Source organism: Candida pseudojiufengensis (assembly GCF_024610245.1).
Source record: "Candida pseudojiufengensis strain CBS 10847 chromosome Unknown scaffold2, whole genome shotgun sequence".
In the NCBI taxonomy this organism is placed as follows: domain Eukaryota; kingdom Fungi; phylum Ascomycota; class Pichiomycetes; order Serinales; family Debaryomycetaceae; genus Lodderomyces; species Lodderomyces pseudojiufengensis.
In genome coordinates this window covers 590619-606934 of record NW_026261524.1, presented here as the reverse complement: position 1 = coordinate 606934, position 16316 = coordinate 590619, and the positions used below count along the sequence as shown (strand labels likewise).

The window sequence follows — 16316 nt, the reverse complement described above, 5'->3', positions numbered from 1 at the left end:
TTCCCAAATCAAGTAGTTAAGCGCATCAATTACCTAATTAGGCAATTTATCAATTCCTTCTAAATTTTTCGTATTTGAAACTTAAACATTCCAACTCCCACATTTCAAATTCATAATTTCTATAAACAACTTTATCATACTTTCAACTTCATTTATCAATATTTAATTTTGTCACTTTTATCATATCATTTTCAACTTTTTACAGCTTTAATAAAATATCTTGACAAAAATGAATTTGGAATCATTTATGTCAATTAATCAAGTTAATTTTAATAATCAAAATAATAATGTTTCAAATAATAATACATATATCATCAACAATAAATCAAATAAAACTTCTCAACTTAACACAACAATAAAATGGTGTCTTTGACTTCGTAATTCCACCAAATTTCAAAACAATTCAATATTGTTTAATTATAGAAATTTTAAATTTTAAAATTTATGGAATAATAAATACAACTACCAGTATAAATTCAATTACTTTAATTTTTAATAGTAATTCTCAATTATATGATTTATTAATCAACAATAAAAATTTAATTATTGAATTATGTGATTTATTAATTGATGAATTTGAAATTTTCCAGCTTAATTTTTTAATTGAAAGAAATAATTTAGGTAAAGATGGTATAAAATTAAATGAATTTTTAAGTTTCTTATATTCTTTATTAAATTGTCAATTATGTTCTGATTTAAATTTTAATAATTTTGGTATTAATGAAGTTATTGATAAATGGAATTGGATTGGATTAATATGTGAACTATAGTAGTATATGTTCCTGGGTTCTGTTTGGATTATATAAACTAGTTTAATTTTTGCATGGTACACTTTAGTTGGTATAGATAAATAATGAATAAGAAGTACATTTCAAGAGCTACATCACACCCCAATCATCCATAAATAAATATATAAATAAATAAATATTAAATAATAAATACATTCTAGAGGATTACTACTCCGAAGTGTAGCCTTAAACCTCTTGAGCATTGACAGTACCATTCCCATTACCATTGGCAGTAGTATTACTATTCTTAACAGCTTCAGCATATTTATTTAAAGCATTATCTAAACTAATTTCCAAAGGTTTTAAACAAGAATTAAAATCTTTTAAAACTTTATCTTTTAATTTTTCATTACTCTTCACTATTTCAATTTCATTTAATTCTGTTATTGATTTAATTTTAAATTGTTTTAAAGAATTTGAACAATTTTTTAATGATGTATATATTTTTTTTAATTGATTTGAATTGCTTTCGCTACTATTTAAAAATAATTTCCAAAAATGTGATAAGAATTCTACTATTGTTATATTATATGTTATAATTTCTTGAATTAATAAATTTGGTATAATATTTATTGGCTGAGATTGAATTGTTGAAGATGATGTTTGTTCCTCTTTATTTATTAATTTAAAAGTTTTAAAATTTTGTTTTATTGTATTTGAAATTTGTAAATATGTTTTTTCAATATCTTGTTCTTTATTTTTAAAAGTTTCACTTAAATCTATTTCATTTGTTTGAATTTGATTTGATAAATAAGCGGAGAGATCTATATCATCTAGTTGTACATCATTTGAATTAGTTTCTTCAATATTTAAGTCATCATCAATCAATTTCTCAATTACTTCACTTGTAGTATTTCCATTTGTATTAATATTTAATGCAATATAATTTGAATCATTATAATCATTTAAATCATGTAAATTTAAATCTTCTTCATATTCATTAACTTCATTAGCTGATAATCCATCAATTGAATTTTCACCATTAGTTGGTATATTTTCAGAACTCATACTCATCATTTTTGAAGATAATTTATTCATATTTTTCATTAAAATTATCATTTCATTTTCCTTTTTAGAATTCTTTGCTGTTGTTGTGGTTGTAGTTGTTGTGTCATTATCATTATTATCATCATCATATCTCATTGTCATATCTGGTCTATTACCTAATTTTTGTGAATTATCTTGTTCATTACCGGATAAATCTAAAAATTTATTTATATGATTTGCATTCAATTCATTTAATTTTCTTCTTTTGGTGATTTGTTCATCATTTTCATTTGTATCACCATTTTGTTCACCATTATTATTTTCCTCATTAATTAATTTATCATCCATATAAATATATTTATCTAAAATTGCATCACCTCTTCCACTATTAATACCAATTTTATCACCTCTTAATCTTCTAAATAATTTTGAATTAAAAAATCTTGACCAAAATTCACCTTCCAGTAATTTTTGAGGTACTAAATCTTGAAAAGCCCTTTTTATTATTGGATAAATTTCAAAAATTTCATTTATTGTATCTCTTGTAACATTAACATTAACTTGATTATCTGATGTTGCTACTGGTTTTATAGTACTTAAAACATTATAAGGACCTCTATGTTGTGATATAGTTAATGCAAAAGTTCTTAATTGATTTATTCTACTTGACCAAAAAATAGTTGGAGATAATTTAAATTGCATTACAGATTTTGTAAATATATTTCTTAAATTTTTATCTTCTAATAATAATTTTTGTTGTAATTCAAAATTTTTTAATAAATTTGAATCTGATAATGAAGGTGCTGAAGTACTTGATGATGATGAAGATGTTGGTGTGGGAGTGGCTGAAGCTGAAGTTGTTTGAGGAGTTGTTAAACTTTGTTGAGGAGTTGGTGTAGATGAACCTTCAACTCTTGTTCTTGATCTCGCCACAATGGTTTGTAAAGCATCTTTTATATTATTCATTGTAGGTCGATTATTAAAATGTAATCTTATTTTGGTTGGTTCTTGTTGATCATCATCTAATTTATAACTTATTTGTAAAATCATCTTGGGAGTTGATTCTTTTGATGCTTGTAATGCAATTAATTTATTTAATGGTATATTTAAAAAGTTTTTATCATCTTCAATTGCTTTCCATTCTAACATTGATGGTACTATATCTTCTCTAATATATACCATTCCTCCAACTTTATCTTTTGAACATGCCCCTCGTATCACATCCATCTTGTATATTTTTGTAAAAAGATGTTGAAAGCTGAAGAACCTTGTTGTATTAGTCCTTAAAATCTAAAAAGAAGAAGAAGTTAGAATGTTGCAAATTTAAATTTTAATCTTGCATACAAATTTGGTGATAAAATAAAATTATCATCAACTTTGAATTTTTCAGGTCAATTCAACTAAGATATTGAACATCAAAAACACAGACAATGTTGAGTCTAAAGTCCACTTTTAGACCTATAAAGAGTTGTCTACCACATAAATTAATCACCACCAGACTAATTCATACTTCTTTAACCCAATCACGAGATATTAAACCTAATACTACACCAAACAATGAAAAACAAAAAGTTGTATATAAACCACCAATAACAATAGAACGTAAATTACCAGATCCTTTTAAAAAAAGAGATCAAAATAGAAGATATTTCATAGTATACGCAATAGCAATAACATTATCATGTATATTTATTTTCAATTATGAAAAATCATCATCACCAATAGTAAATTCAATATTATATTTTTTGAGAAGATCTCAATTAGGTAATGAAGTCCTTGGTTCAAATATTGAATTTGCAAATAATTGGCCATGGATTTGGGGTAAATTAAATACTGTTCAAGGTATAATTGATATTAAATTTAAAGTTAAAGGTTCAAATAACCAGATAGGTTGGATTAAATTAAATGCAACAAGACAATCCAAAATGCATCCTTTTGAAATTCATAAATTTATTTTAGAAATTGATACTAATGATTCTAAAGTTGAATATAATTTAATGGATGATCCTGAATTTGAATTTGATTTATAATATGTTATATAAATTTTAATATATATATCTTGTACATAAATTAATATGGGTTTAATAGTTTTGATTCTTGATATTTGAATTTTACAATCCAGGTTTTCAGATTACACGCTTAAAGGTAATGTTTTAACTGTATTTGCAGTCTCCTTCTTCATGGTAGTTTCATAAGTCTCCGTAGCTTTCAAATGGCTGTATCTTGGCTTTTTTCTTTCAGCTTCATCAAATCTTTGAACTATATTGATTTGTACTATTAGTTGATTACTTCATTCTCATATACTTAGAGCCAATCATCAACGAGTTTTACAATTTTACACCAGCTTAACCTATCTTGTTTTAGTATTATTTAAGATACGCATCTAAGCTCTATTGAGAAGCGCCAGGATTAGCTACGAAATAGAAGCTAATGTCAAACGAAGGTCACGGCTGAAACAGAATTAGACGTACACTCAAATTCTTCGTTTAGTTATTTGGATCAATTACTGTTTTATAAAATTCAGCGCGAGTTCAGGTTTAACTTAAGCTGGATCAAAATCAATCACGCTCACATCCCTAGTACTATTTTAAGACATTTATTTGAATTGTATAAACTGGATACAAATTCAATTTTTTAACTTTGACTTCGCTAAGTAAAGTCTTACTCCTAAAATTTGAGTCTTTCAAATCATAAGCTCCATACTAAAAAACAGTTTCATATAAAGAATTGATATTTTTGTCCTTTTGCATCTTCTATATTTTGTTTACAAGTTTGCAAGTCAAGTTGATGATGCTTGGTCTGTGAAATGTCGCAAATTGTTTCAAATCTGGAATGTGTCACAAAATCTTATCTATTATCTCGATATCAAATTCTATGGAGCTGGCCAAACTCAACCTATTTAATTTCCTACGCCTGATAAACATTGTACCATTAGAGAATTGAGTTTGCAATGAGCTTGATATCAAAATGATTAATGTAAAGTAGCATTAACATTTACTCCTATCTTTTTGATGAAACATTTTGTTTAATTTGAAAAAGGGCAAAGTAATCCGAAATTTCCATCTTATATAATTTAGATATATATAGCATGCAGAATATTAAAGAACTATTGTTAACAAAATCTGTCAAATTTAAATATACTTGATTTCGGATCAATCAACTGTAAAGATTATGATTATTTGATTGTTTTTATCTAAAAATGGAATAGTAATTAATTGAATTAAAGAGTGGTAGTGTATACTTGTTCAATTTCCTCGGTTTAAAATTTTCAGAATCCTCGAAGGAATTGCATTTTCTACACATTTTGCATTACTTCATTTTTTACCACTTCGATTGGCCAGATTGAATTATCAAGTGTAGATTCGCCATCTGCTTATAAAGTACAAAGAAATACGACTGATGACAAATTGAATTTAGAAGTGGATTTTTAACAGATCGAAGTAAAGTGTTGTCTATATGAAAAAAAAAACAATAAGGTACAAAATCTATACACTATTATAGTAGCATTAGACTAAGTATTGTTTTAAAAATAGAAGTTAAATTACAGTAATAGTAATAGAATAGTACAATATGCATACATGCATACCTTTATCAACTTACCAATACTTACTGCCTTGATGTTAAGTCTAAAATTTTCCATTCATTGCTATTTCACTTTATATAGTTTAAACTACTAAGTACTTACAATATTTAATGTTGATCTACTTACATTTGAAATTGCGACAAATCTGTGTATTAATTTGACATCCTTTTGCAGTATTGGATAATCAAATGTTGAGTTGAAGCCTAAGAGATTCAAGGACGAATCAAGCGTGAGTTCTCCATTCATCTTGTTTCCTGCTAGTCTATCTACTTACTAATTAAATTTCAACTCTCTCTCATTTGCTAAATCTGTAATTAAATGCATAAATCTACATAGATCTGAATCAAAAACTTTAAAAATCGATCTAATACAAGAGCTTTACTCAAAACCCGTGAAAAATTGAAGCTGAATGATACTTACTTTCAGATCTTTTAGCTGAGTTTGCTTTTCCTTTAGTTGATTCACTAAAGTTGAGCCTCTTCCTTCCATCCCCTTTTTTATTTATTCCCTTGTTATTGTACTTGTTAGTATAAGTTTTGTGTTCGTTAACTCTACATTAAAGAAGATTTCTTTTTTTCCTGTCTATTTCTCTATTTTATCAAATAATAAGAATAATAGAATAATATAATTTGTTGAAGTATTATATTCACTTGTTCTTTCTATCATCGATATCACTTTCCACAAGTTTTAATATAGATCAATCTATCAATCATAGTATCTACTTAATATTAGAGTTTACTGCAATTAAGTACTAGTCTTTCGCTATTTAACAAAAAACCAACGAAATAAAGCACTCACTATCAACAAATTTCAAGCCTTAATTTCCTCATTTTTAGCTTTTGTTCAATTTAGAATAATAATAATATATTATTTTACAACCCAAGAAATTTATAATAGCATTCTTAGAAAGAAGAAGCTTATCTATCTTATCAACTCATCCAACTCATCAAATCATCAATTCATAATATCATCTTACAACGCATTTTAAAGACATCTAAAGAACATATATACATATATAAACTCCCAAACAATGGCTAATTCAAATGGTTTAGCTGTTGGTTTAGCAGTTGGAATTCCATCATTATTAATAATATTAGTAGTATTAATATTTTGGTATAAAAATCATAAAAAGTTACAAAAAGAAGATATTGATGATGAATTTATTGAAAAAGAATTACAAAATGATCAACTGAGTTTTAAACAATTTCATGAACAATTACATAGAAAGTATCACAATGAAAATGAAAATATAATAAAAGGTAAAAATGGTGATGATATACAATTTAAAGAAAATATTATTGTTGATTCTTCAATTGGAAGTTCTGAATCTGATTTTCCTTCAAATACTTCTTCATCAACTACAAATAAACTACAACAGCCTCAACAACAGCAAACACAGCAAACACAGCAATCACAGCAATCACAGCAACCCCAACATCCTTATGGTCAACATTTAAAACTTCCACAATATCCATCAACTCAAAATAGTCAAACTTTATCACAAATTCATCCAACTTATTATCATCAAAATTCTTATTCACAACATCAATCATCTTATGATTTTTATGATACTTTTATTCCAACTTTTACAAATAATGATATGATAGATTCATCCAATGGTTTCCCACAACAACAGCAGTCACACCAACAGCATCATTCTAATCATCCCCATTTAAATCATTTAAATCCATTAGGAAATTTCTTTTCATCATCAAATTCAAATTCTAACTCTAAAACAAATTCATTTATAGATTTACCAAATTCTTCAGAAAATATAAATAATCGTCAAAATTTACAAGAATTTAATTCACAATCATCATTACTAAACAACACACACAATAATAACTCTTCTCAATCACAACCTCATACAAGATCATCATCAACAGATTTAGATACATTAGCAAAACAATTAAATAATCCAATATATTTTGAAAAATTACCAAGTAAAATAGCAGCACAACAACAAAATTCATTTTTTATAAAACCAAGATACCCTTCAACAACTCTTAAGAATAATAAATCATCTTCATCTGAATTAATTAATAATTATTTAATTGGTGAAAATTCTGCAATAAATGATCATTTTACTTATGATGCTCCAATTATAGAAAATAAACAACAATTTAAAGAACAAGTTAAAGAAGATAATGCATTAAAAGATAAAGAAGTTAAAGAACAAGGAGGGAATAAAGAAAAAGAAAAAGAACAAATTAAAGAACAAGAGATAATTGAAGAAAAAATTTCAAAAAATCCATTAAATAATCAAATTGATAATTCATTTGATTCTAAAATAAAATTAAATCCTACTCCAATAAATAATATAAGTAATGATATAACAAATAAAGAAAAAGATATTATTCCACCAGTTATATTTCAATAAACTACTTAATTAAACATTTAATTTGAATGAAACTTAAAAAAAAAAGGAAGAAGAAGTTTGTAAAATTTTATTTTTGTTATTTGTTGAGAAGGTATAGAGTAATAAAAGTGTTGAATTAATTGGTAAGGTATTATTTAAAATTTGTTTAAAATTTGTTTTTGCTTATATATTAGATGATAGAGGTATTAACTAAGTATTGTTCAGTATTTTTTTTCATATTTAATTTAACTTTAATTTTAATTTCATGTTTTGGAGTTTGTAAATTGTATATTTCAGTAACTCCTTTTTTAATTTATTCTTTATTAATTAATTTGGATAAATAACTCGTCAATTGTTTTCAATAAGTTTCTTACCTAGATTTCAAATTACATGTTATATATTTTCATATAATTTTGTAACAAATCTTAATTATTTTTCTTTTCCTTTATCAGATTTATTTGTGGTACATAAATCCAACCAATTTTGTTGAATCTGGCCTAATCGTAAAATTAATCAAAAAGTGAACCATTTACATGAATCATCTAAATGAATTAATCAATCAATGAGTCGAATAATCCATACTGTGATATGAATATTAGCCAAATTTTGAACCTTTACCAACAGTGTCGCGTATTAGAAATTTCTATCTCGACACTAAACACGACTTCAAATCATTCTCTAAATTATAAATTCTGATAAAGTATTCAAATTTGCAACACTTTTAAACATCAATACAAGGTTTAGACACTAGTAAGAATCAGTCACATAACTTTCCAATGAAACATAGCATATAACTACGAGAAGCCATGTCAGAAACCGTACCAACCACCACAATAAATATAGATTCGTCAAATAATATTATTGAACCACCAAAAGATATTAAAGAAACAATAGATAAAACAATAACATATGTTATAAAAAATGGAAAAAGTTTTGAAGAAAGATTACTCAAGAATGATAGTTCAAAAAATGGAAATAATCAATTCACTTTTTTGAAGAAGGAATCACCTTATCATTTATATTATTTAAATAAATTAAAATTAGCATCTGAATCAAAGGGAGATGAATCGTCTAATCTGAATGAAGTAAAAAATGTAGAGGAAGAAGATGAAGAAATCTCTAAACCTGATGAATTAAAATTTTTAATTGATAAATTTCCTGAAAATTTAACAACAAAAGATTTAAAAATTATAAAAATAACAGCATTATATTTATCAATTAATAGTAAACCAGAAAGTCAAGATACGCAGATTAAGAATTTATTAAATCATGAAAATAAGCAAAATAAATCAGCACAATTTGAATTTTTAAAATCTTCTCATTCATTAAATCCCATATTCAAAATTTATTTAAATCAATATAGATTAGTTAATGAAATGTTTAAAAATAAAGAGTCATCAGAAGAGTATCAAAATTTTCAGAAAAAGGTCCAATCACAACAAGATAATAAATTTAATTTATTAATTCAATCATTAAATCGTTCAATTTATTTAAAACAACACCACCAGAAACATAAAAATGATGAAAAATTAAAACAGCAAAAATTAATTCAATTTGCTTCAATAAATTGGCAAGACTTCACTGTATTATCATGTGTAAATTTTAATAAAATTGATGATGTTAAAGAATTAAATTTACCTATAGATAGAGATTCATTAATTAAAAGATCATTAACTTCAAAAACTCATGATTTAAAATTAAAAACTGCAACTGCAAAACCTAAAGTTCAATCTGAATCTGAGAAAACAGATACTAAAGAAAATAAGGACAAAAAGGATGCAGACTCAGGAAAAGAAGAATCATTAGAACCAGCAGAAGTATCAAAACCAATTCCTAAGGCAATGAAAGGTATGAAAATAAAAGCAGCAGGTTCAACAAGATTAAAAAAACAAAAAAATTCATCATCAAATTTTTCAATAACATCAACATCTCAACCTTCAAAATCTTCTACCACAGATAAAATTAAATGTCCAATAACAGGAAAATTAATCCCCCAAAATGAATTTGATAAACATTTAAAAACAATATTAAGAGATCCTTCATACAAAAAACAACAAGAAAATTATTTAAAAAAAAATTTTAGTTATGAATCTAATATTTCTACTGATAAAGTTTTTGAAAATATTAAAAGATTAATTAAAAAGAGGAATTTTGATGATTTAGATGATAATTCTGAGTAAATAGAGATTCTAAAGACCAAAAAGTTAAATAGATGAACCATTTGATCAATCAATTCTTTCTTTTTAAGATTATATAATCTAGATTGATTTTCACCTAAATAATAGTATCTTAATAAGATCAAACTTTCAAAAATAAAAGCTGTAATACTCCATCAACCAACTCTCTCTTTTAAAGATAATTTAATCTACAATTAAACTCATTTTACAATGTTTTATATATTTATCATTATTTTTTTTTCCCAACTACTCCTAATTAATATACAATTAAAAAAAATAATAAAAACCTAAAAGTATTTCATCTCAACAGCTTAATAACCTTAACTAACTCTAATTAAGTTAACTCACTTAATTTTTTAAAGATTCAGCTCTTTTCTTTTTAATTTGAACTTTTTCTTCTTTTCTTTCATGTAATCTTTTAGCTAATAATTGAGCATATTCATTAGCAGCATCTCTTTGATGTTGAGCATTTTTAACTTTTTTAGATTTTAAAGCTCTTTTTCTTTGTAAAGTTTGAGGAGTAACTAATCTTTGAATTTTTGGAGCTTTTGTATATACTTTATCTCCCTTTTTAATTTCTCTTCTAATGACATAATCTCTTACATCATCTTCTTTTGTTAAACCAAAAAATTTTCTAATATGATTAGCTCTTTTTGGTCCTAATCTTTTTGGTACTGTTAAATCTGTTAATCCTTCAATTTCTGATTCACCTTGTTTGACAATTGATAATGATAATACTGATAAATCTTGAGCAACAATACATCCTCTAACTGATTTTCTTTTTCTTTCACCAGTTCTTCTTGGTCTATAACATGAATGACCTTTAGCTAATAATAATCTAACTCTTGTTGGATGCATAACACCTTGTTTCATTGGAAAACCTTGTTTATCATTACCTCCAGTAATTTTAAAAATATATCCTTTAAATTCATCTCCAACTGAATCTCCTTCAACTTCTTGTCCCATTCTTTTTTCATAAAAAACTCTTAATTTATGTTCATCATCTATATCAATAGATTTTTGAGTACCGTTAGCTGGATAAGAAATGTTTAACTAAATGAAATTGTTAGTACTTGGGATTATTTAAATATTGTGAAGTTAAATGAATGAAGATTTGATGACGAAAAATGTTTAGCCCTCATGAGTAAGACAACTCTTTGTGAATGTATCATGGAACAATCCAACTAAATTCAAAAACGTGAAAAATGTTTCTTTACAGTGAATATTGATTTTGATCTCTAAGGAATCTTGTAGTTGTGAAATATACCTGGATGTTTTGATTCCCTCATTGACTTTTGGAAGACAGTACAATACTTTTGGGGAATCCCTTAATGTCCATGATATACCAGAATAGGTTTTCTTTCTCACTCTATGTGAATTCATTTAAATATGTAATGATTCTTTCTTCACTCTTTTTTGTCGTTGCCTTTTTCCCATTGTTCATTCATTTCACTTCATTTCTCTTGAACATACCTTCATCTTGGACTATTGGATATATAAAGTTAATCTAGGCTAATGATTTTTGATTTCTAGTTTCTTAATACCTTTTGGTTGATTTTTTTTTTTCGCTAGTAAAGCGTAATCTGAAAATTTATTATTGTGTACGAAAAAAAAGTTAACTATGAGAACTTGCAAGATCATGGTTGTAGCCCTAATGACAAAAACTGATCTGTCTTTAATGACGCGACGAGAAAGCGACACCAAAACTGTTTTTACTTTGTGTAATGTTTTATTTGCTGACTTGAAACACATTTTCATAAACGTAACTGAATCATAGTTATCATTTTCAAAGTATCAAATGAGAGTTTGAATGAGAGTTAAGAGATAACACTTAGACAATTTATTGAGAGTTTAGGGATCAAATTCAGCAATTAAAAAGTAAGTTGGCTCTTTTGAGTCACTGTCTTTTTTATTTATAACCTATATTTATACATCGTAAAATAAAACAAAACATTAACATAAATACATCGACACTAAGAACTAAAACTTTGAAACGAACTATTATTGAGCATTTTAAATATCGTTTTCAAATTATGTAAATTATTTATCTTTCTTTTCAATTTTGATTTTATTTTTTAAATCATTATTTTTAGATTCATCATGACTAATACTACTTTCTTCTTCTTCTGTAATTTTATCAACATTTGATCCTTGATTATTAGGATTACTTCCATTGGTACTACTACTATTATTATTATTATTATTATAAATAATTGGTGATATATGAGAATTATACAGTGGGACATTCCCACTTGTTGAAAAGTTCGGAATAATGCCACCACCTCCATTGTTGTATTTTCCTTGCACCTGTTGATTTTGATGTTGTTGATTATTTAATCCACCACCACTTTGTAAAGGCATCATATTTAAAAAAAATTGAGGAACATTTGATGTTGTAGGAGTAGCACCAGTAGCCCAATCTTGAGGACCTAAAAAATTTGAAGGTGATGGGAATGGAAACATATCATTTACAAATTTTGAAGGTAATCCTGATATTGGAGTTTGTTCACCTGCTTGTAATTGATTTTGTTGATTTTGTTGATTTTGTTGATTTTGTTGTTGATTTTGTTGTTGATTTTGTTGTAGTGAATTTGATCTAAATCTTAATGCTGACTCGGGTTGTTGAGTTGATGATTGAATATTTGTCGTTCCTAGTACACCACCACTTTGATTAAAATTTGGATTGTGGTTATATTGTTGTTGCAGTTGATGCTGTTGTTGTTGCGATTGTTGTTGCTGTAGCTGCTGCTGCTGCTGTTGTTGCTGCTGTTGTGTTAAATTTGAATTAAACAGTTGAAAATTTTGATTAAATCCATGCATATGAAATCCTCCATATGAATTATTTTGAGGACTTTGTTGTATTCCATAAAATTGATTACTATTATGTTGTGAGTAAAAATTTGAATTGTTATTGGTATTACTATTATTATTACTAATATTATTTTGATTATTTTGATTATTTTGATTACTTAAACTACTATTACTACTTGATCTTGCACTTATTGGATTTGTAATTGGTAAACCAGGAGCAGTAGCACTTGCTGGAGAAGAAGTTTGAGATTTTGAATTTACTGGAATTGGTAAAGTTGGTTTTCTTGTATCTGGAGATTTGAAAGATGAATACCCTGTAAATTTTGTTGATGGAACTGTTGCAGAAGGTAATAAATGATGATTTGAATGAAAATTTGAAAATTGATTATGATTATGATTGTTATTATTGTGGTTATTTAAAACGTCTGAATGTGATCGATTACTACTATTTATACTTGAAGTAGTTCCAGTATTTCTACTTGAATTAGTTTGATTTATTGATGACGGTTGTAATGATGAATTACTATTATCAATTGCTGTTATTGTTCTTGCTGTATCATTTCCTGTATCACTTTTATTATCATTATTTAAAAAATTAGAAGAGCTGGTTTCTTCATCATTATTTTTTGTTTTATTTCCTTTTGCATCTGTGGGTATTTGAACTCTTAATATAGGTCTTGATGAAGTTTCTTTTCTTGTTAAAGATGGTGAAGGAGTTGAAGAATTATCATTATTATTATTAACTTTTGATATTTCAAATTTTGGTTTTTTATATTTATTAAAAGTCGGTACATTATTCATTGATATATGAGCTGGTGGAGGTGATGGAGCAGGTCGTTTACTATTAAACATTTTTGGATTTCTATTTTTTTTTGATTTATTAGACAGATCTTCTTCTGAATCATCTTCATCTTCATCATCCTCTTCATCTTCTTCATCTCCATTAAAACTTTCTCCATCATCATTTGAATTTAATCCACCACCTAATTTAGGTTCTATAATTTGTCCTTTTTTATTCATCAAAGGTTCATTTATAAATTTTTTTTTTTTATATATCAGATAATTTTCAGGAGATTTTGATTCATGTATTGGTTTTTTATTTTTTAAACAATCTTCATAAGTATTAAACATTTCTTTTGTATTAACTGTTGAAAATTCATAAATTTTATTATTATTTCCAACTATTATAATTGATAAATCTACTTGACATAATATAGCTAATTCATAAGCTTTTTTAAATAATCCTGCTTTCCTTTTAACAAATGTAACTGTTCTATTTCTATCATCAGTTAATGGTTGAATTTCAATTTTTCTTCTACCCATTTTGATTTATTTGATATACTTTAGTTACGAAGGTGAAAATGGAGTTTATATAATATGGATCTGTGATTTGTATAGATTTTGTGTTAAGATTTGCAATGGGCGAGATGAGTTTGAAGTATCAAGATGATAAAAATTCAACTGAATTATGCTAAACTTGAATTAAGATTGAATTATAATGATGTTTCTTTATTATTCGATGATATATACATAAATGTACATAATAAGGGTTCTAGATGGATATAATTTGATTTGATTCAAACAACTAGACTTGACACCTTAGTATAAAATTGATGAAGTATTCTTGTATAGAATTAATGAATTTCTATTATAACTAGTTGGTATATTGAATGGTAATTTACAAGAATCCTAAATTAAAGTATCTTATGATCTATGATTAATTAATTAAGCTGTAGAATATATTTTTTTTTTCTTAACTTTATTTTATTAAGGGTTTTTTTTTTGTTTCCATATATCGAATCAATCTACCAGTTAATCTATCCTCAAAGAACTCGGATGGAAGTATATACGGGTTGATACCAAGTGAACGTTGCCGAGTAATTCTATCGAGTTTTAATCAGGGGATTTAATTATATTTTTCTTTTCTTTCAACGATTTCAAATATTGAGAGGCTTATATATAAAGACTAAAGACTTTCTATTCTTAAATTGAAGAAGTAGAGAAGCATCATGAGAAGATTTTAGATCTATTCACTTAATTCCATCAAAGTTGATACAAGCCTCCTCAACGTATTAGGGGAAAGTTTGACTATTCTACAATTTAGAGCTATTTAAAAAGGTCAAATTCTAAATTTAAACATGAACGCAAAGGTATTTCAAGTGAATTTTCCGTTTTTTATGCATGTTCATCGAAACTCAGTGAAATGAAAGAAGCACAATATCTAAAATCTATTATTGAATTAATCTAGATTAAGTGAATTGAACTAAAATAGGAAGTTCGATACTTTTAGATTTAGTCAACTAATATACGGCTCTTCATTCTTTTCTATATCTTCGTTCAAAAATTTAACTTCTGTTTCATGTAATCTTACATTACTACAATCAAGGCTTGTTATAATCTTGAGAGCTTATGCGTTCACTAAATGATACAAAAAAACGATTTCAATCCGTAAAACCGTTTATTTTTTTTATATTTTGAGGGAATTTACATTGTCTTCTTAATTTGATATTTAAGGTTCATATTCCTCATTGCATAGCATTACTTGTGGTACGTGCTGGGAACAGAACTACTAGATTTACGTTATGACATGAAAGTAGTTGATATTTTTCACATTATTCTCATAACCTAACTGTATACTTGATAGTTTTCAACGCTGATGTACATCTATGTTAAAAAGTACTGCGGTCTGAAACATTTAAATTTGTTATTGTTTCAAACAAGAGGATCGACACTTTTGACTTGACTTGATCAACTTTTGATTGTACTTGACATCTATGGATTAGCTCAAGTACTCTGGGAAATGACTTTACGATCTGAACTCTTGAATGGAGTAAAAAAAGATCAAGCTACAACGGCCTAAAGAATTTTCAGATCTAAACTTTTTTCATTCTATCGGATTTGCAACCGAAGATTTTAAATTACGGTTGAGAAAAAAAAAAATAAAGTTTAAATTAAAAACAATAGAAATCTATTTTTAGTAACGATTTCTCCAAGAGGGCTATACAAGATATTATACTATAATACTGTTAAGTTATTCGTAAGAAGGGTTACTTTCAAAAATTACGAAGTCTAGGCTCCTATTGCATATGATTTTTTGATCATTAATGTTGACAAAAATTGCGCTTATTAATATAGGAGACATTTCAATTTTGAAGAAACAAATACCGCTTAAAAAGCGCATATTTATTCTTTTGAGAATGAAACTATAAAAAGCCTTGTTGAACCTAGTAGAGATTCGTCATTTGACTATTTAATGATGATCCATTCGTGGATAAAATAGATGTAGAACTTTGTAAAATGAGTCATTATCCATAACTTTTCTTGATTTGGAAATTCTACCGTGCTAGATTTTGAAAGATTTAGATCTACTCAATATGAGTTTGTTTCGGAGTTTTCGATGATGAGGTTTCAAAATAAATAGAAATGGAATGATATCTTTTCAGCACACTTATTAACAAACTAGAGATTTAGATATTATATTCAAAATTGAGAGACGAATGTAAGTTGAAGAGTAAGTCGTCACTAGTTAGAAATAATTGTTTGTGATACAGAGGTAGGCATAAGTTGTTGACAAATTTTAAAATACGGTCAAACTCTTGCATTTCCCGCTA

At 26.2% G+C, this 16316-nt stretch overlaps 6 protein-coding genes across 6 annotated transcripts; 3 read left to right on the top strand and 3 right to left on the bottom strand. All coding sequences in view use genetic code 12, as the record gives it.

Moving 5' to 3' along the window:
- Window positions 1-974: 974 nt before the first annotated feature.
- On the bottom strand, window positions 975-3002 carry KGF55_001162 (TFIIH/NER complex subunit; the record flags this gene model as incomplete). The annotated part of the gene is made up of 1 exon (XM_051755708.1): window positions 975-3002. The coding sequence occupies one exon, from the start codon at window positions 3000-3002 to the stop codon at window positions 975-977; it is 2028 nt and encodes a 675-aa protein (XP_051616203.1).
- A 203-nt stretch (window positions 3003-3205) lies between these two features.
- Window positions 3206-3805, top strand: KGF55_001161 (uncharacterized protein; the record flags this gene model as incomplete). The annotated part of the gene is made up of 1 exon (XM_051755707.1): window positions 3206-3805. One exon carries the CDS (start codon window positions 3206-3208, stop codon window positions 3803-3805), a length of 600 nt encoding a protein of 199 aa, XP_051616202.1.
- Window positions 3806-6388: 2583 nt separating this feature from the next.
- On the top strand, window positions 6389-7738 carry KGF55_001160 (uncharacterized protein; the record flags this gene model as incomplete). The annotated part of the gene is made up of 1 exon (XM_051755706.1): window positions 6389-7738. One exon carries the CDS (start codon window positions 6389-6391, stop codon window positions 7736-7738), a length of 1350 nt encoding a protein of 449 aa, XP_051616201.1.
- Window positions 7739-8523: 785 nt separating this feature from the next.
- KGF55_001159 (uncharacterized protein) lies at window positions 8524-9897 on the top strand (the record flags this gene model as incomplete). Its single annotated transcript, XM_051755705.1, has 1 exon — window positions 8524-9897. One exon carries the CDS (start codon window positions 8524-8526, stop codon window positions 9895-9897), a length of 1374 nt encoding a protein of 457 aa, XP_051616200.1.
- A 345-nt stretch (window positions 9898-10242) lies between these two features.
- RPS6A (40S ribosomal protein eS6) lies at window positions 10243-11373 on the bottom strand (the record flags this gene model as incomplete). Its single annotated transcript, XM_051755704.1, has 2 exons — window positions 10243-10947; window positions 11368-11373. The coding sequence occupies 2 exons, from the start codon at window positions 11371-11373 to the stop codon at window positions 10243-10245; spliced, it is 711 nt and encodes a 236-aa protein (XP_051616199.1).
- A 561-nt stretch (window positions 11374-11934) lies between these two features.
- Window positions 11935-14028, bottom strand: RLM1 (Rlm1p; the record flags this gene model as incomplete). The annotated part of the gene is made up of 1 exon (XM_051755703.1): window positions 11935-14028. The coding sequence occupies one exon, from the start codon at window positions 14026-14028 to the stop codon at window positions 11935-11937; it is 2094 nt and encodes a 697-aa protein (XP_051616198.1).
- Between the last annotated feature and the right edge of the window lie 2288 nt (window positions 14029-16316).